The sequence below is a fragment of the Cydia splendana genome, chromosome 10 (genome assembly GCF_910591565.1).
Source record: "Cydia splendana chromosome 10, ilCydSple1.2, whole genome shotgun sequence".
In the NCBI taxonomy this organism is placed as follows: Eukaryota; Metazoa; Arthropoda; class Insecta; order Lepidoptera; family Tortricidae; genus Cydia; species Cydia splendana.
Window position 1 is genome coordinate 12,872,237 of NC_085969.1, and position 20,934 is coordinate 12,893,170.

Genomic DNA, 20,934 nt, shown 5'->3' on the forward strand with positions numbered 1-20,934 from the left:
TGATATTGACTCAGTTATGCTACTAACTGTATAATGTTGAATTAACAATCAAGTCCGTGATAAATAAATAATGTCCCACTCTGTACGTGTCTATAGATTTACCGGATAATGTTAGAGTTTTCCATAACGTTTTTGTAACTGGTAATTTCTCAGATTTTATGGAAGGCTCAGCACTCCAGTCCTATAGCACCGTTATTTAGATTTAAGAAAATCATAGGCTGTGCTGAAGCAGTACGCCGCTCCTATTTGATTATTATTGGTCGAGGAGCCTGTGACATTTAAATTAGTTCCATTATATTGTTATTTACCTACTGGTAATTGCTGTACATATTTATATGTATAACTACTATACCGTGGCCAACTATAGGCTCTATTGTCGTTATATTTATCGTAATCAATATTTTAAGTAAATTCTAAATAAAATAAACGTCTAGACGAATTATTGTTTTATTACTGTGTACAAATAAAACTTTGACATTTCGACGCATTCAATAATTAGGAATGGCTAGGAAACTTATTATAAATGCATATTACATTCTAAACACCACATGAATCCCATGCTAAAATAACCGTTGTCTTAATTAATATGTACAACGTTTAGACTATTTACAGCTTAACTAAATAAATAAATAACATTAAATACTACCACTAAAGCGTTCAGATCGGTGGAATAATGTACAGTAAGCAAAACTATTTTAGTAATTTTCTGCTTAGGTACAAATTTCTAATATGCTTGTAATAACTTTGCTGACTGTACACAAAAATAAAATGTCCTAATATCACAGTTCAAAAAGAAGTCTTGAAATGATCGTTAGAGTCTATCGCGTCGCTCGGCCTCTCTCGAGTCAGCGCGTCGCATAGCGAAGCTCGCTTTACCAAACCGTTCCGTAACGGAATAATAGTTGCATTAGGAGGCCTAGTATTCGCTCGCAGAGAATGAGTCCGGTATATCGGTGGCTTTATCAGTCTGTTAGGGGCGACGCCTATAATGCTATGTCTGGTCGAGGGGATGTTGGGGAAAGGTGTCCTCGGTATTTCGTAGCCGTCGCACACGCCCGCCGAGTCGCTGTCGTACATTAGCTCAAGGTACTTCGGGACGCGTTCGGGGAGTAAACGTGATGGCTCCATTTGGTGCTCGGGATCCTCATCTGTCAAACGAGTCAGGGGTTATTGAACGATCATGTCTGTGTGGCTGATCGAATAGAATATATAATCAGGTTTGTCATTGTGACTGTGTGTCAAAATACATCAGCGAGCTGCAAAATTGCAATTGTAAAGGAATAAATTCCATCTTTTGCAGCTAAGACTATATTTTTCAAACAGCACGGGTACGGTGACAGATGCCATTTCAGTACTGTATGGAGATGACATCTGTCACCGTGCCAGTGCTTTGAAAAATACTATAATGTTAATGATAATGAAAACATATGAAAGCATGATGGTAACGAACCTAAGCAGGCGTTGTCATTCTCATCCAGCAGGTAGGTGCGGTTGTCCACGGCGTCTGAGCATGCCATGCGGAAGACAACGGAATGTTAGTTGATGAGTGAGTTACAACATATATTAATCACATTGTTACGGTTCGTTCGTGTACAAAACAATTTTATACCCTCCTGAGACTAAATGTACATTACAATGTAAATAATCGTGCAATCTAATTTGAACCTTTCATGAACCAAATAAAGTAGCATTTCTTTTGTTTCATTGCTTTTGAAAATAAACTAAATTCGTTATAATTTACTTATAGAATAAGGTTCAAATTAAAAATATGAAAACTTTATATGCTGGGTCTTACGAGAATACAGTTAGATATCGACTATGTATGACACAGTCATAAACATATTAGAAATGCTGTAGCTACACTGTGTAGCTAATTCTAAATGGCTACAAATATAATGACCACCAAAAAATACGTTGGTACCCTAAATAAAAAAATCATGCTTACCAAAAAAAATATCTGAACACCAAAAAAATAAGGCCTAAAAATAAAAAAGTACCACCGTTTTAATTACGACTGCACTTCAAATTGTATTCAAATACCAAATATATTGAATGATCACCAAAAATCATTAATGATCACCAAATCTTGAAGACCAAATTAATGCGATATTTTCACCTAAATAAACCACCATGATTACCAAAAAATGTATACATATTACCAAATAAAGTAAATTGATGCCAAAATTACTAGCCCCTCCCGCTCAACCCCTCGTACCCCGCACCGCTTACCTACCTAACCTAACCTACTTTTCTAGTAGCATTTCATTATGCTACTAGAAAAGTAGTGAATTGCTATCAGTTAAGTGGGTTAGGTTAGGTTAGCACTGCGACCCTTACAGAAACGAAATAGTACAAGAAAAGTAGGTTAGGTTAGGTTTGAACTGCGACCTTTACAGAAACGAAATGCTACTATAAAAGTCGGTTAGGTTAGGTTAAAACTGCGATCCTCACAGAACCGAAATGCTACTAGAAAAGTGGGTTAGGTTAGGTTTCAACTGCGACCCATACAGAAACGAAATGCTACTAGAAAAGTGGATTAGTTTAGGTTTGAACTGCGACCCATACAGAAACGAAATACTACTAGAAAAGTGGGTTAGGTTTGAACTGCGACCCTTACAGAAACGAAATGCTGCTAAAAGTGGATTAGATTAGGTTTGAACTGCTACCCTTACAGAAACGAAATGCTACTAGAAAAGTGGGTTAGGTTAGGTTTGAACTGCGACCCATACAGAAAAGAAAGGCTTCTAGAAAAGTGGTTTATGTTAGGTTTGATCTGCGACACTTACAGAAACGGAATGCTACTAGAAAAGTGGGTTAGGTTAGGTTGGAACTGCGTCCCTCACAGAAACTAAATGCTACTAGAAAAGTGGGTTAGGTTAGGTTTGAACTGCGACCTATACAGAACCAAACTGCTATTAAAAAAGTGGGTTAGGTTAGGTTTGAACTGCGACCCTTACAGAAAAGAAATGCTACTAGAAAAGTGGGTTAGGTTAGGTTTGAACTGCGACCCTTACAGAAACGAAATGCTACTAGAAAAGTGGTTTATGTTAGGTTTGAACTGCGACACATACAGAAACGAAATGCTACTAGAAAAGTGGGTTAGGTTAGGTTGGAACTGCGTCCCTCACAGAAGCTAAATGCTACTAGAAAAGTAGGTTAGGTTAGGTTTGAACTGCGACCCTTACAGAAACGAAATGCTACTAGAAAAGTGGGTTAGGTTAGGTTTGAACTGCGACCTTTACAGAACCAAACTGCTATCAGAAAAGTGGGTTAGGTTAGGTTTGAACTGCGACCCTTACAGAAAAGAAATGCTACTAGAAAAGTGGGTTAGGTTAGGTTTGAACTGCGACCCTTACAGAAAAGAAATGTTACTAGATAAGTGGGTTAGGTTAGGTTTGAACTGCGACCCTTACAGAAAAGAAATGCTACTAGAAAAGTGGGTTAGGTTAGGTTTGAACTGAGATCCATACAGAATAGAAATGCTATTAGAAAAGTGGGTTAGGTTAGGTTTGAACTGCGACTCTTACAGAAAAGAAATGCTACTCGAAAAGTGGATCAGGTTAGGTTTGAACTGCGACCCATACAGAAACGAAATGCTACTAGAAAAGTGGGTTAGGTTAGGTTTGAACTGCGACCCTTGCAGAAAAGAAATGCTACTAGAAAAGTGGGTTAGGTTAGGTTTGAACTGCGACCCTTACAGAAAAGAAATGCTACTAGAAAAGTGGGTTAGGTTAGGTTAGAACTGCGACTGTTACAGAAATAAAATGCTACTAGAAAAAGGTGATGAAGTGGATTAATTAATTTAATAGGATAACGATATATTAAATATTTGCACATTTTTAATTAAAATGTGGTTACAATTTTGGTGGTCATTTGCTTTAATAAGATAGCAAGATTTAAAAATTTGGTTATAATTTTACATTAAAATGGTGTTCTAATTTTGGTGGTCATTTACTATTTTTGGGTTTATAATGATTATTTTGGTGTCATTTTCTTTAATAGGATAGCAAGACGTAAAAATTTGGGTATCATTTCACATTAAAATGGGGTTTGAAATTTGGTAATCATTTACTATTTTGGGGTTAATAATGATTAGTTTGGTGTCATTTCCTTTAATAGAATAGTAAAATGTAATAAAATTGGTAATCATTTCACATTAAAATGGTGTTATAATTTTGGTGATCATTTATTATTTTAGGGTGGTAAAATAGATTTTTTTGGTATTAAATTTTACTAAATCTGGTGATCAGTTAAATAGCAGCCATTCTAAATTACGTCAGTAAGATGTCGGCCGTCTGGTATGAATGTACAACATGCACATGCGTGATACAGGAGTTATTTAGGTAATTAATGTATTGCACATGTAAGTAAATATTATGCAATGTATAAAAGGTGATCCTGATTGGCTTCTGATGCACGCGTCACGTGACACCTCGTTTTATAACCTCAGTGAAGAAGCTGCCCAATACAAACAATCTTTCTTCATAGTCATATGTAACTTAATACAGGACTGATAGTCTTTGAGCAGCAGATAGGTATAGTTGAATTATCGAGAAGATGGAATTGCATTTGTAGTGGTTGTATGCTGATAGTACAAGAAAATAGAAAATTCAAATATAGAATGCCTGTAAACAAACAATACTACTACATATGCAATTCCACGCTCTCGATGATTCAACTATACGAGCCTTAATTACACAAATTATAGTGTTACCAGTGTGGGAGGACACTTCTCCTTTCGCGCTTTCTCGGCTCCGTTCGGCTCAACATTGCTCCGAGCAATTATTAGGGTTGACACAACTTCACGTCCCTTTGCGTGCATGACCACATTCGTAATGACTTGAATTATGATAAATAAAAAAAAAGAGGCATGTTCCCGTAACTGACCGTCGCCGAGCAGCGTGAGGTAGTGCGGCGGCGCGGGCGTGGCGGTGAGCGTGATGTTGGGCGACGTCTTGTCGCGCAGCGCCGTCACCAGCTCCAGGCACTGCCGGAACGACGGCCGCGCCTCCGCGTTGTAGCTCCAGCACTTCTGCAGGAGCTCGTAGCTGCAATCAAAATGAAACCATTAAATTTATTACTATGAATAAAATTGCTAATTGTTTTATACTATTGGCGGGTGGACAATGACAGGTCTTGGGATTTTTTCCAATGTGAAAGTATAGGTACATTTTTTATGTCTCCAGTGGTAAATTCAGTAAATTGCTACATGAGCTCGGCTGAAGGCAAATACATCATAAAGTCATGATCTAAATTCAGGGCAAGCATACCTGAGTTTCTTCCGAGCCCTGACTTTTCGACTCTCAGGGGGTCTAAAGTTCCCAGAAAAAACCGGGCAAGTGCGAGTCGGACTCGCGCACGAAGGGTTCCGTACGATAATGCAAAAAACGGCAAAAAAAAAAACGGTCACCCATCCAAGTACTGACCCCGCCCGACGTTGCTTAACTTCGGTCAAAAATCACGTTTGTTGTATGGGAGCCCCACTTAAATCTTTATTTTATTCTGTTTTTAGTATTTGTTGTTATAGCGGCAACAGAAATACATCATCTGTGAAAATTTCAACTGTCTATCTATCACGGTTCGTGAGATACAGCCTGGTGACAGACGGACGGACGGACGGACAGCGGAGTCTTAGTAATAGGGTCCCGTTTTACCCTTTGGGTACGGAACCCTAAAAATGGCGTCGGTGGGAATTTATACTTCTCATTAACACGGTTCACCAAACACTCCAGACCTAATCTCATACAAAGTATAAATCTAAAATGCTAAGTAGAAGGAGTACGTACAAGAGCGAGGGGCAGTTGGGCGGGCGGTCGGGCGTGCCGCCGGCGCGCACGTAGCCCAGCACCTCGCGGTTGGTGCGCGCCGGGTACGGCTGCTGGCCGAGGGACAGCACCTGCAAATACAACACCAACATTATTTACGAGTAGGTACCACCTACTTAGCGGCACCTGCATCCAGTCCTTATCCAAAAAACACTTCACGATAGCTATTTACATTTAAATAATAGATGACGTACCTCCCAGCAAAGAACGCCCCAAGCCCACACGTCGGACTGGCACGAGAACACCCCGTCCACGAGACACTCCACCGCCATCCATCGCACTGGCAGCAAACCTAGATAAAAAGCATCACATAACATGTCAAGCTTTCATGAAACGGGCCCCAAGGTTAGGTTTTAAACAGTCGTGTTTAATTCGCCGTCATCCTCTTTTCTCTTAGAGGATATAACCAACGGAGACGCCATGTCTATAATTTTCGGTACAAAATAGTCTGCCGTTTTTTGCGGGGGAGGGGCACATCAAATGTATACGTAACGTAAACATAGCCATGTCAGATAAACGTCAGTCCATACATGTGGTTGACATGTGGTTAACCATTGGCCGCCTATTTTCGACAGAGGGGAACGCCTGTTAATGACCACTCCGAAGTCTTTTCTATAATAATCATTTTTATAAATTTAGGTTAGCTTCGCCAAAACTCACTAATTACAAGTAAAAATTCTCACCTTCACCCTCTTTCCTATAGTAGTCATTCTTATAAATGTCCCTCGCGAGTCCAAAGTCGCCGATCTTCACGACGCGGCCGTTAGCGCGCGTAGCCACCAAACAGTTGCGGCACGCGAGGTCGCGGTGCACGAAGTGCATCTCCTCGAGGTAACGGCAGCCCTTGGTCACGTCCACGCACATATTCAGGAGGTCCAGGAGTGTCAGCGATTCTGATGTGTACTGCGGGAATTAAACAATTGGTCGACATTAAACGATTTTGTCTTTACTTGTGCACTTTTTAGGGTTCCGTACCCAAAGGGTAAAAACAGGACTAAGACTCCGCTGTCCGTCCGTCTGTCACCAGGCTGTATCTCATGAACCGTGATAGCTAGGCAGTTGAAATTTTCACAGATGATGTATTTCTGTTGCCGCCATAACAACAAATACTAAAAAGTACGGAACCCTCGGTGGGCGAGTCAGACTCGCACTTGTCCTGTTTTTTTAGGGTGATTTTGGTTGTCATGATGAAGGCAGTCTGTTATCGACGCAGTCACGCAGTTACTCTTGAGATTGAGAATTTTCGCCGCATAAATATAATTAGGTACCTACCCAGTTGCCTTGATTGGACTAGAATTTGATGGCCACACAAATGGCTCTGTGGCTGATTGTGGAAGAAGAGCGCTGTACGACGATATAGGTAATTATATGTTTTGTAATATAATAACTGATTTGTTAGACTTAAATTTAGATAACCAAAGTTACCGCCACAGAGTAAGTTACCGCATAATATACGTCTGTACCGTCGACGTCAAAAATATGTTTACACTTTTGCACCTTACTCCTTTGTAATAAGTCGAAAAATGTAAACATATATTTGACGTCGACTGTACTTAATGTCGAGCTATTTGATATGGCTGTGGACTGTGTACATTTAACTGTCAAATTCAAAGCACGAATTTACACATCTAACACAATCAATTTATGATAGATAGGTGCTCACCAATGAAGCCCGCTTGGCGCGCAAGTAGCTCAGCAGGTCCCCAGCTTCCATCAGCTCCATGATGATGTAGTGCGGGTCGTTGTCGAGGCACACGCCGAGCAGCCTCAGGATGTGTTCGTGTTTAAAGTTCGACATCAGCGCCGCTTCCTTTAAGAATTCGTTCTTTTCTTGCTCCGTCGCTCCTTTGCGCAGCGTCTGTAAATAATATTCTTTACTACAAAACTCAGAAGTCTTCGACTTTTGGTATCCTAAACGTGTACCAGTTTGGCAGGGCTCGCCTCTCCTATCGCTATCGTATCTATCGTAGAAGTATTCTTATGTCTTGCATGTATCTCCTAAAAGAGTTTTGTTTTTTGGAACGTCCGACTTCAATCATATTCCACTCGCGCTGGGCGTGCAGCAGACTATAGCTACCTTTACGTCCGATAGGTAGTGATTGCGTATTAGATAAATCTTAACTAAAACGTACCTTAACAGCGACTTTAGTGTCCGAGTTGGAGCCGTCAATGTGCCGCGCTACGCCCTCGAACACCTCCCCGAAGGCGCCGGATCCTAAGAACTTGGTCAGTGTGATCTGTTCGCGTCTGATGTGTGGTAGACTGGCCAGCTCCGCGTCCGACGGGCAGTGGACGCCCTACAAAATAACGTGAATTAAGTTCCGAGCAGAAAAAACAAACAAAAAAACATAATAATCCTATTGTTAATATTGTGTTATACATGGTGTATTTATTATGTCTGTGATGTCTGTTCATATGACTCGCCAAAACATATTGTACTTACGTAGATAGCAATCTTATTCTTTACATTTTCAGGGTTGACGTTCATATAAAAGTTCTTTTGTGCATGCAAAAAAAAAAAAAAACAAAAAAGATTATTCCGATACCGGGAATCGAACCCGAGCCTCCTGGGTGAGAGCCAGGTATCCTAGCCACTAGACCATATCGGATGTTGAAAAGCAGTGCGAAATTTGCTCTCTGGTAGAGATACCTAATCGCTATTAGATAAAAACTGGATAAAAATAAACTGTCTCATGCCAACTCATGCCGAGTTCATATTACTTTGCAGATAAACTACTTTTAGCTATTTTTTATTTGATAATAGTTCAGACCGAAAGTGACCATTTCAATACACATATTTTATTTATTATCAGTTTATCACCACATTCGATTAAATCAAATGTCATTAATTTAAACCCATTAAAAAATATTTTAACTTTTTAAACTGGATTAAGTTGACTGAACATTTTTTTACAACAGACTTTGGCAGCTGGCTCACCTGATTGTACAGTATGTTGGTGGAGTGTCGGATGGGCAACTGCCTCAGTGTAGCCAGTTCTACATCCGGACCCCGTCGCGGCACCGTGTTCAGCATCTGATTCTCCAAAGCAGTTTTCTTCTCGTTGCGTTTGTTGTAAGCTGAAATGAATTAATTTTGTAAGTTCACAAGGTTCAAACTCTTACGAAAGCGTTTATATGTGACAAGGAAACATGTTATATTTATTTATGGGACATAGGCCTAGGTAGCTTTAGAAGCTCCACGCATATAAGCGCTTCCGACAGAACCAGGTACTTACTATAGAACACACAGGCGGCCACAGCCAGAGCGAGCGCGGCGAGTGCGGCCACAGCGACAGCGAGCGCGACAGGGTGGGGCCGCATGGCGGCCGCGAGCGGCGCGGCGTCCAGCTCCGCGGCCGGCGACAGCGCGCCCCAGCCGTAGCGGTTGTGCGCTTGCACCATCGCAGAGTAGCCTTCCGATACCTTGCCCGCGCCGATTATCCAGTACGTGTCTATAAATACAAAAAAAAATATCAATCCTCAAATAACTTCACTTATAAATATCGTTGAGTGAAACATGTCGTTTAAAGAATTGAAGCCATTTTGAACGTGAAGGGTGTTTTAATATATTTAATACAGTTCTACTAACAGTACTTTTAAGTACTCTTAAATATCCGGTTGGCGACTTTGACCGCCATGAAACTTTGCTGTAAAATTTCAGCAACCTTTCTAAGCGGCGCCTGGGAATGACAACCTTAAAAATAATATAAATAAAAACCGGGCAAGTGCGAGTCGGACTCGCGCACGAAGGGTTCCGTATCATAATGCAAAAAACGGCAAAAAAAACGGTCACCCATCCAAGTACTGACACAGAATAAATAATAGTACTACCGTACAGAAAGGAAACTTCCTACAAAACCGAAGTTTGACAGCGGTTCAGGGTTGAATTATGCTATCCCTTTCTAATACATGGCACTATCCCTTTCGGCTATTTAGGGTTGTCAAAATTCAAGTGATTATCTTATCTGTGGTCGTGCACGCAAAAGGAAGTCAAGTGGTGCCAACCCTAATAATTGCTCGGAGCAATGCTGAGCCGAGCGGAGCCGAGTTTGGCCGAAGTCAGGAGTTTCGCACCCCTGGTACTGACCCCGCCCGACGTTGCTTAACTTCGGTCAAAAATCACGTTTGTTGTATGGGAGTCCCACTTAAATCTTTATTTTATTCTGTTTTTAGTATTTGTTGTTATAGCGGCAACAGAAATACATCATCTGTGAAAATTTCAACTGTCTAGCTATCACGGTTCGTGAGATACAGCCTGGTGACGAGCTGGTGACAGACGGACGGACGGACGGACGGACGGACGGACGGACGGACGGACGGACGGACGGACGGACGGACGGATGGACGGACAGCGGAGTCTTAGTAATAGGGTCCCGTTTTACCCTTTGGGTACGGAACCCTAAAAAGAGGTGATTTGTTTGTACTAACCTGTTCCGTTGTGCAGAAGCTCCAGACCTTCTCGCACGATGCGGGTCCTCAAATCATCGTCCAGGTCGCTCGGCAAGTCTTTTAGCAGATCCGATATATCCTTCGTCATGCTTTCGTTGACCTGGTACGGCCTAAAAGATTGCAGTATTTTTTACTAGTGTTAATAGTACATTATTGTCGAGGCTCGGAAGTAGCTACTTGCAGGCTGAGGATTCGTTTTAAACGGACGACCTTGGGAGTCCGTTTAATTGAATCCGAAGCCAGCAAGTAGCCTTCCAGCCGAGTCATATATAGTGCTTTTCTCAAAAATGGTGCAAGAAATATAAATACCATAGAAATATTTTACAAAAGCAACTTTCTTACGTACTTATATATTTTCACAGAAAAAAGTAGAAACAATTGAAAAAATTAGCTTTGCCGCCTTTTTATTTTTTAATAAAAAAATAGAAGTGTATTTTTCTGCCGAAAATACGCCAACCTATTTGAGACAGCTAAATAGTCGCGGTACTAATCATCTGTTTGGCTGTTTAATGGGCTTGTGCCTTCATTTGATATGGCCATTTCAACTTTTAAAAAGTTTGGAAAATTAGCTGTATACTTTTGGTTTGGTTTGTTTGTATGATTCTACTAGTTTAAAGTATTATTTTTGTTGACTAGTAGAAAAAGTATTGTATACAATAGTGATATAATCAAGCTTTTCAATCTCGTACCTTTAAACACGGTACTCGACTGAAAAACTCTCTATTATATCACGATTGTATAAAATACTATTTAAATTAGAAAAAGGCAGGCCATCCATAAGTATATATCTACGTAGGTATTACTTTCTACTGGCTAATATTATACCACGAATAGCTAGTAGTCCTTGCTTTTACATATATCTTATCCTAACTATAATGACACCCCCGATTTGTCATTTAGGTACAAAATAAGCAGTAACATGGTTAGTAAATTGACCTATCGAACTGTCTATTTAGGGTATTAGGTACAATAGGTACCTATTTAGCCTGACTTATACTGCCATAGTGATGACGGAACGCGGTCGCACTGCGGCAAACGCATTCGATGTGAAGACCAGTAATAAGACCACGTTAAATGGTGGGTCTGTAGTTACCTGTGGTGCGGGCGGCCCCACACGCGGTAGTGGTCGACGGCGGCGCCGCGCGGGTCGGGCTCGGCCCACCAGGCGCGCGGCACGCGCGAGCCCAGCGCGTCCACCACGTCCACGTGCAGCGCGCCTACGGCCGCGGGCACGTCACCTGTCACAATACATCTTTTAGTTTCCTGTCCCGTATTGCATACTACACCAAAGGTCATGAAACGTGATGTGTGCGTAATGTGCGCAGCAGAGTCACGGAAAGCACGCTCGAGACTCCCACCGCCATACATTTTTTAACATATTCACTGCCAAGAACTGAGTCCATTTTATACTGGAAACGGGGCGCCCGGCACCGAAAGTGTTAACTGTGTATGGCGGTAGGCGTAAGCGTCGAGTGTGAAGTATGCGATTCGTGGCCGAGACATGGCATAAGGCATCAATCAAGGCCTATTTAACTTTTGATTCATGTTTATTCAACGATATATAAAAGCAGCGAATTACAGTGATACATAAATAAATGATATCTCTGATGAAAATCCGGTTAAAATCCCAATTCAGATACAACGAAGAGCTAATAACACATGAAATCCTCTTGTAAGAGTCCTGATGTGCTCAGAAGTCGGTAATGATTGTTATTGGATTTTAGCGCGGTTTGAAATTGATGCTTAACTTTGTAGATATCTCGTTAGACAGGCTAAATAAGAACTTATTATTAACCACCGTAACTTACCTATAGTTTCAAAAATGAACCGCTCGTCGTGTGGCCAGTGATACGGCGGGCCGCCGGGCACGTACTGCAGGCGGAGGCGGAAGCGGTAGCGGGCGCCGGGGCGGAGCGGACTCGCCGCCCACAGCCCATTGCCGTCCACCGAGATCGCGTCGTGCCACACGTTGCCACCCGACTGGTTCATTTCTGCGTATTCCACTGCATACCTAGATGAATAATAAAATACAATTAATCATATAAATCTATTGCAATTTGGTAATATTATTTGTGGCAACATTTATCAAAAATATCTAAATATACCTGCTGTAATATTAAAATGTAAAATAAACAACAACCATCCTACCGACTGCGCCATGTAATATTAAGATTTGAAATAAACAACAAACATATCTAGTTTGGTCTAAGAATGATTTATTCTTCTATTCAGTCATAGACACAAAAACATAAAGGTCAAAGACAAACTAAACATACCTGCAGTTGTCATGACGGACCTTTCCACGTGGATTGGATTCGATCGGTCATATAATTGCACTAAATATTTAATAGTTATACACCTAGGTACCCTTTAATTCAAACGTAAAAGCCAGCAGAGTCCGTAAATTGAGGGATGTGGTTGGAAAGCACGTGTACCTTTGCTTATGCTATTAAGAGATTAGATACTTAGTAACAATTGTCTTACTTGTGCAATTTATACGACGTAGGGGGTGGCCATAAAACCAGCAGTCTATAAGCTTCAGCTGTCTTTAGCGCGATGGGTGCCGGCAAAGGGTAGGTCCTCAGTTGCAGCGGCGAGGAGTCCGTGGACTGAGAGCTGTGGTTGGACAGCGCGCGCACCCACACGGTGTATAAAGTTGAAGGCGTTAATCGTGTCATGTTCGCGCTGCCACCCTTCGATACCTCGAATGTGTTGTGTTCTAAAAAGGTAGATATAAAAGATGAGCTTCGAAATGAGTTGAGGTATGTAAAAGGAAAAAAAAAACATTTAAAATTTATACTGATTCCTCTTTTATTAAAGTTAGTTTACCTTTAAATTTGTGTTGTTCGGAGGCGTCTTCGGTCCTCCAATGCAGCTCGTACCAGAAGCCCGGGTCTGGCTTCCATTCCACTCGCGCCAGCACCGGACTTAACACTTTAAACGTCACTCCTTTTGGGGCCGAGGGAGCTACAAGTTGGTAAACATGTCTCTCATTACACTGGTCGTTATAACATTAATTAAAATAAATGTTTATCTTTGTGTTATGAATTATTTATGCCTAGGTAAGTAAGGTATGAAAGTACTATATACAATGAGAATAATGTAAAAATTGCCTTACCTTCTGCAGCAGTTTGGAACACGACTGGTAATCCTGTGATAGGTTTAACCTCGTATAGCTTCTCATAATAGTTGGTCGCCTCCACTGTAATCGTGTACTTTGTAAACGGTTTTAAGTTCGGTATTGTTAATTCCGTCTTAGTGGTCGTTATAAAAGGACAGAGCTCTTTATTACAAGTCGCTTCATTTAAAGTGGGCAAGCGATAGTGCACCGTGTATTCTGTTGAGGGCATATTGTACATATCAGTACAACTCGTTGGTCTTCTTATAGAAGGTAGACGTAGAGTTATACTACTCGCGGTAGTCGATATTACTTGCGGTACTAACGCTTGCGGTTCTGCCTCAGCGAATAGACACTTATTTTGAGGATATTGCTGCGTTCCTGGATCTAACGCCATTATCTTGTACCCGTGCGAGGTTTTAACTTGCTCAATCTTATTTCTCTTATGTTTATTAGTGTAGTAAATTATCTTATCTGTGGAATTGAACCAGTAGATATATTTGCTGTCGACTGTAATGGACATGGGGATAAAACCATACTTTTTCTTGTCAGTAGCATAGACGACAGCTCTGCAGCGACAGCCTTTCAGATCGGCGGCCATGATGCGATGTACCCAGGGGTCCACCCAGTACAGCTCGTGTTTATCGCCGGTTGTGTCGAGGACGAAGGTCCTGGCGACTTGGGGGCTCTCCGGGCAGTCGCAACCGTCTTTCAACTTGGTTTCTTCAGACAAGTTGAAGAACTTTCGGATGTTCTTCCCGTCTGTCGTTGACGTCATTAATGTTCCTAATCCTGGATAGTTGCTTTCTTCATACCAGTACAGTGACCTAAAATAGAAAGGTAATAAGTAAAAAATAATGGCTGTGGATTGTACGAATTCCAAAGGCAGACGAAGACTCAGGAAACATTGATGTAGTCTTATAACGAATAATTAGAGTCATGTCAAAAAATTGTGAGAATTGTCCCTAAGGAATTGGGAACACAGTTGCCAAAGTAAAGTGCCACAACCGGAGCACTAAATACCGACTTATTTCTCCTATAGGACCGGCCATGATAAGTGTGACGTTCAGCATAACTGCACGTACACGGTGTTAATATGCTTAAACTTTGGGAACAGTCATTATTATTTTATTTTCGAGCCCTAACATCATCTTACCTCTGCGAAGGAACGACCTGTAGACTGTAGATGGGGTTCTTGGAGGCGAACAGCCAGCCAAGCCTGGGCCTAGTGTTTATCATGGCCAGGTCGGCGCGGTAAACTACGTAGCTCTCGGACACGGAGGTGATCTCGGCCTGCGCGTGGTACACCGAGCGGCTAACCCAGTCCGAACCCTAGACATCTTACCTCTGCAAAGGAACGACCTGTAGACTGTAGATGGGGTTCTTGCTGGCGAGCAGCCAGCCAAGCCTAGGCCTAGTGTTTATCATGGCCAGGTCGGCGCGGTAAACTACGTAGCTCTCGGACACGGAGGTGATCTCGCCCTGCGCGTGGTACACCGAGCGGCTCACCCAGTCCGAACCCTAAAAGCCATCTTACCTCTGCGAAGGAACGACCTGTGGACTGTAGATGGGGTTCTTGCTGGCGAGCAGCCAGCCAAGCCTAGGCCTAGTGTTTATCATGGCCAGGTCGGCGCGGTAAACTACGTAGCTCTCGGACACGGAGGTGATCTCGCCCTGCGCGTGGTACACCGAGCGGCTCACCCAGTCCGAACCCTAAAAGCCATCTTACCTCTGCGAAGGAACGACCTGTAGACTGTAGATGGGGTTCTTGGAGGCGAACAGCCAGACAAGCCTGGGCCTAGTGTTTATCATGGCCAGGTCGGCGCGGTAAACTACGTAGCTCTCGGACACGGAGGTGATCTCGGCCTGCGCGTGGTACACCGAGCGGCTCACCCAGTCCGTGCAGATGCTGGTCGCTGTGCCGTTTATTGATGCCAACTGGAAGATAATATGGAGATCATCAATTGTCCATGATATTGTTTAGAGTCAGGAAATGCTACGTTTTGGGGTATGGGATATGTATGCATTGCCCAAGTCAGTGCAAACGTATCGTGGTCAGAGCTTTTCCTACATAAAAAAAGTCAAGGTAGTGAGTTCAAGCCTCCTTGGCCTTAAATAGTCCTAAGGTTCTGGTTAACAAAATATATACAAAAACAGGTTCAAAGGTTATGGTTCTTCAGGATGCACATTGACAAATTAAGGGTTAACTAATGCGCATTAAACAGCGTGCATGAAAAACTTCAACACATTAATGCTAAGAAATTGATAGTAAACTAAAAAGCAGTAATGATGGACTGCTTTTTTAAAGTTAGCTGCAGATGTAGCTATTTCCTTACTCAAATCAAATACCAAAAGCATACCTAAGCTCAGAATTTCTTACCTTAAAATGACCACTAGCGTTGATCCTCGAGGAGAATATCTCATCCAAATTATTCGCCCAATAGACTACGTTCTCTTCAATAGAAACAGTGAAGTCCACAGGCGTCCCTGTGCTCTTCGGGATCGTTTCGCTCTCGCCAGAGTCCAGGTCGACGATCTTGAGGAACTCCTGGGAGGAGATCATCACCTTGGGGATGGGGCTCACGTGATTGGGGGAAGCGGAGGCGATGCTGGAGTAGTCGCCGAAACCGGCGTCGGTGTATGCACGGACCTAAGAAAATAAAGCAATGGTCATTTTAGTTGTTTAAGATTGAAATATGAGACAACTTTGATTGACTTGCAAAAATCCGGACAAATGCGAGTCGGATTCGCCCACTTCCGGATTCCGTCAGATTCCGTACTTTTTAGTATTTGTTGTTATAGCGGCAACAGAAATACATCATATGTGAAAATTTCAACTGTCTAGCTATCACGGTTCGTGAAATACAGCCTGGTGACAGACGGACGGACAGACAGAGAGACAGACGGACAGTGGAGTCTTAATAATAGAGCCCCGTTTTTACCCTTTGGATACGGAACCCTAAAAACGATCCGAAAGAAAAATAAAAGATACTGAGTACTGAGCTTCTATTGTCAGGTTTATACTCGACCGTCTATACGCCATTAAGCCGTAATACCTGGAAGTAGTAAGTAAGTCCAGCGGCCAGCGGTACGACGAGCTGCGTGTGGGCAGGCGCTTGCCGGGCGCCGCACGGTGGCGCGGCGGCGGCGGCGGCGGCGGCGGGCGGCGCCGTCCAGCAGCGCGCCTCGTACCCGCGCACCACTCCGTTCAAGCGCGCCGGCGCCTCCCAGCGGAATATCGCTGATAGAGCGCCGCCACTGACCGAGAAAATGTTATAATTTGAGATATTTCATCGAAAACTTCATTTTTGCACAACCACATACATAGATTATTACACTGGGTCAATAACACGGGCGTTTCGAAAGCCTGATTTCTTTGGACACATTTTTGAAGAAGTTTCTTTACCTTTTGAATATTTCGATTATACATCTGGTTGTTTGGATTCTGAGACCTCTAACAGACAACAAAATAAATAATATCATCAAAATGTCAAAAACAAAAATTAAAAAATTGTGCCCAAAGAAATCAGGGGAAAATTACACTCTCTGATATTGACCCTACTTCGCCGAGGTGATTCGAAGGAACAGGGAAGGAAAATGCGAAGCGTTTTGAGCTGCTTGCGTGTTCACCTGGATAACAGCGGGCCTACCGCGAATCATGTTCGACGTGTTGCCTCTCTGTCACACTTGTAAATTCGTACGTAAGTGTGACAGGGAGGCAACACGTCGAACATGGTTCGCGGTAGGCCCTCAGGTGAAGGTATGAGTGTGACGTCACCTGGTGGTCCGCTGCGTGTAGACGCGCGGGCGGCGCGGCGGCGCGGGCGCGGCCTGCGGCGAGTGCCGCGCCGCGCGCGCCGGCGCGCTGCCGCCCCAGTGCGTGTGCGCCCGCACCGACACCTCCACCGAGCTGTACGGCGGAATGTTGTTGTTCTGTACTTCGAGCCAAGGTACATCGATGGTTTTCTAGACAAGAACATACATTGAATAAACACGCCGATTTAAAATGAAATCTGGCAATTTACCAATTTTAATGAAGATTTAGTACAAAGTTGTACGTCAAACCAATTATACGTCAAGTACCTATAGCGCTTCTATAGGATATGTATGCATTGTCACTGCGAACCGGGTGCGCATACATAGCGTGATAGGAGTCTAATAGTATGTACCTATATATTTACCTCAATTTTGAGTAGCCCCGAGAAGTTGAGCCCGACGTCGTAGTAGACGCGGCTGTTGTTGACGTTGACCTCCGCGGCCGGGCCCCAGGTCACGTTGAACCGGTCCCACACACCCGACACAGCGATGGATGACGCGTTGATGGTATCCGGAATGGCTATCAGGGATTCTGTGAACAATAACCATGGGTCATGGAATATGTTTATCCGATTGCTTCTCCGCTCCGAATATACTTAATGAAAAAAACCATTCAATTGTCTAACCCCCGTACACTTACGCAGGGCCTCTGTGGCGAGCGCCGGGTCCCATTCGGCGGAGCGTGTTGCGAGGCGTAAAGCTTCCACAGGATTTGTGTAGCGTGCACTGAAGCCGCCCGCACTGCTCGCATACGTTTGCATTTATTTGACATGGGCACTACGCGGCACGCCTCATTTGAATGTCCAGCGTCCACGGAACACGGTCCAAGCATGCACGCTCAATCGCATTGGTTTTAACCAGTGTACGACGGTCGGCGTTTCGTGACCGAGGCGTAATACAGAATGCAAAATTGCACACACTGACCACTGTCTTTGTGCCGTGTGGGGTCACGCACGGCGATGACGTGCACGCGCGACACCAGCTCCGCCGTGTTGCGGCCCTGCAGGTCCGACACCACCGCGCGCGACGCGTCCGCCACCCACACCAGCCGCCCGCTGTAATAGCAGAGTGAGCCCCGTGTGGCTGTACCGTCGAGACGGGATACCAGCGAGCCCGAAACCTGACAAAGGAGACATAATAATGAGTTAGTGAGCTTTAGATTTTGCGTATTCTAAAGAAAGGCGAACGTAACGTCAAGTGTGCGAGAGATAAGGACAGAGTTAAAAATCGCTTGCCACAATGTAACTATAACGGTCAGAATCTCGATTCATTGGCATAACTTTTCTTAAAATCAAGACTCAAGAAAAATCTGACATTAATCTGAATTAACCTAGTCCCACATTAAACTCAATAAGGCTTGCAAAAACTATCAACAAACCTCATTAACACTCTGTGAAATTTGGTCTGCAGTTCTTGCGCGATGAAGTTCCGATCCGTCGTAGCTTCGCACCAACCAGTACAACCATTTCTTTTCCAAGTCAGCTGTGAGGCCCATCACTAAAAAAATATATACCAATGACATAACACGGGCTCCATTACTTATCCATCCAGCCAGCCAGGGAGGCAGGGTATTTTGAATCCAGCCAGTTGCGCAGAATACGCAGTTGATAGTTTAATAGAAACCGGGCTTGGGCTATAAGAGGCAATACATTGAACTTTCAAGAACTTGGAAGGCTTTTAAAAAACATGAATACGAGTACCGAGTACGAGTTTGAAATGGCACATTTTTTTTAAATCAACCAAGTCCAGCCAATCAACCTACTTTCGTTCTATTGCCCTAGCCATGATGATTATTTCTGGGTCATTGGAGACAATGGGGACTGACACTTCATTAGAGTGCTGTTGAGGTTTTCCTTTCCTGATTTAGACAAGGAGGCATGTTCTTACCCTGTTTCCCGCTAAATAATTGAGCCGGATAGTACACCATCCGCTTCTCGCCATTGAGCCGTGCAGCTTCCACGGCGTGCCCCGTGTTCCAATAAATGTACGCTCCCAGTGAATCGATGGTCAGTTCTTTGGCCACTGTGACTATGGGGACTGGTTCTCGGTTACTGCCATCCAAGTTTCCTCGAGTGATCTAGAGGAAGAAATCAAATATGAGATAGTTTATTTATTGTTGCTTGCTGATCAATTTGAACCTCTCTCTCTAAATAAATATTGAGGAGTTTGAATATGATATTTTGCCATGCGGAAGTCACCGATCGAACTCGAAACCGATCCACGATTTTAAAGTTGGAAGTTATTTTAACCCCAATCAGTTCTGAAGCAGTCCCTTCCGCTAATGTAGTGCCTACCGTAATCATAAGTCAACCTCTGTTGTCTTTAGAAAACAACCGAGAATATGTTGAAATGAGATGAACTGACCAATAAACAGTCGACTTACCAACTGCTGCTTAGGATTGGACCAATAAATCCTCTTGCCGACCCAATCCACGGCCAGGCTGCCGACGTTCTCCATGTTGTTCATGAAGCCCTTTTCGTGGGACGTAGTATTGTACCACATCACAGTTGACACGTTCGTCACTAGGTACAGGATGTCTCGGTACCAGGATATATCGATTATGTGGATTTTCTTCAGATGTTCCCTGGATAAACATGACGTGGAGTTATTGTATTGCAAAGGCGATTTTATACATATAAAATAGAGACAACTGAAGTCTAAATCAGGCATTTTAGATACCGGCTGGCATTTTACCTGTGTATCAATGTTTGTAAGTTGTCGCCAGTCAAATCAGTTTGCAGCAGACCATCCGGACCAGACCATACTAACGTGCTGTTCAACGTTGTAGGGGAAGACGCTAAGGTCTTACCAAAGAACACTGATGACCACGGGCCTGTAAAATAATTTATAAGTCTTTGTATTTCTCAAAATAAAACTATTTACAAAATCATATATTCTGAGGGACTAATCACTATTAAAATACATAATTGATAGTTTAGTTAGGTACTGATTTACCTGTGCCCGACTGTGTAACCGCTGCAACTTTGATGGTATAGTTAGCGTCTTGCTTTAGATCTTCAACAACAAACATCGATCCATTTATGTTTTTCCTGAAATAAAAGGCATATTTGGAACGTAATTTTAATATTAAATTTACAGAAGCATGCATAACCATCCTATGTTACGTTAAAATGAGTGCTTGAGAAAAAGGGACAAATCAAATGAGATTATCGAGAAAGTATAAGTACTAACCTGTCTATAATCTTCCCACTGTCCACATGCTGTAACTGCAGATGAAAGGCCCACTGTTGCCACGCGCCGCTGCCCTGGTGTCCCAGCAAATGCGGCGGAGACCAAGACACCTTCGCACGAGTTATCCCCATAACACTTTGGACTCCAATCGGAGGATTCACAGGCACTGGAATCGGCTGACAACATGCGACCAACACTTGCCGTGTTGCTATCTTTTTAGTGTTAAACACTAATGGATATTCATTGTGAAAATAATTGTCGCTGCCTTTATGGTATTCTTCTGTTAGCATTTCTTTGCCGTTGGTCCAATAGAAAAGGCCGTTCACGTACGCTATGGAGCGCGTTGACATGAACATCGGTTTTTGCATGTTGTGCCGAAAGTCCGATATTTCACGTCTGTGAACAAGTAAAAATGACTTGTTTTATATTTTGATGTAGGTCTACAGATATTAAATTAGATTAAGTACAAATAAAATACCTAAAAATAATACTACCTACAAGAAAAAGATATTATTAGGTATATCAAGTGTGAG

At 42.9% G+C, this 20,934-nt stretch overlaps 1 protein-coding gene and 1 non-coding gene across 2 annotated transcripts in view; both read right to left on the reverse strand.

Annotated features, from left to right (window-relative positions):
- Positions 1-431: 431 nt before the first annotated feature.
- The window catches only part of LOC134794344 (proto-oncogene tyrosine-protein kinase ROS), a 61,460-nt gene continuing 40,957 nt past the window's right edge, over positions 432-20,934 (reverse strand). The window contains exons 11-38 of the mRNA XM_063766137.1: positions 20,402-20,797; positions 20,165-20,259; positions 19,904-20,042; positions 19,592-19,793; positions 19,096-19,285; positions 18,587-18,705; positions 18,133-18,328; positions 17,574-17,740; positions 17,171-17,358; positions 16,449-16,650; positions 15,773-16,042; positions 15,122-15,330; positions 13,393-14,219; positions 13,104-13,241; positions 12,759-12,993; positions 12,083-12,285; positions 11,368-11,512; positions 10,254-10,384; positions 9,062-9,277; positions 8,764-8,903; positions 7,958-8,122; positions 7,489-7,683; positions 6,509-6,728; positions 6,020-6,117; positions 5,787-5,896; positions 4,888-5,048; positions 1,451-1,504; positions 432-1,148 (exon numbers count right to left, since the gene is read on the reverse strand). Coding sequence (XP_063622207.1) covers positions 787-1,148; positions 1,451-1,504; positions 4,888-5,048; positions 5,787-5,896; positions 6,020-6,117; positions 6,509-6,728; positions 7,489-7,683; positions 7,958-8,122; positions 8,764-8,903; positions 9,062-9,277; positions 10,254-10,384; positions 11,368-11,512; positions 12,083-12,285; positions 12,759-12,993; positions 13,104-13,241; positions 13,393-14,219; positions 15,122-15,330; positions 15,773-16,042; positions 16,449-16,650; positions 17,171-17,358; positions 17,574-17,740; positions 18,133-18,328; positions 18,587-18,705; positions 19,096-19,285; positions 19,592-19,793; positions 19,904-20,042; positions 20,165-20,259; positions 20,402-20,797 — 5,773 coding nt within the window. The 3' untranslated portion in view covers positions 432-786. The remainder of the gene's footprint in view (positions 1,149-1,450; positions 1,505-4,887; positions 5,049-5,786; positions 5,897-6,019; positions 6,118-6,508; positions 6,729-7,488; positions 7,684-7,957; positions 8,123-8,763; positions 8,904-9,061; positions 9,278-10,253; positions 10,385-11,367; positions 11,513-12,082; positions 12,286-12,758; positions 12,994-13,103; positions 13,242-13,392; positions 14,220-15,121; positions 15,331-15,772; positions 16,043-16,448; positions 16,651-17,170; positions 17,359-17,573; positions 17,741-18,132; positions 18,329-18,586; positions 18,706-19,095; positions 19,286-19,591; positions 19,794-19,903; positions 20,043-20,164; positions 20,260-20,401; positions 20,798-20,934) is intronic.
- Positions 8,363-8,434, reverse strand: Trnae-cuc (transfer RNA glutamic acid (anticodon CUC)). Its single transcript has one exon. It is a non-coding gene; the product is annotated as a tRNA-Glu (tRNA).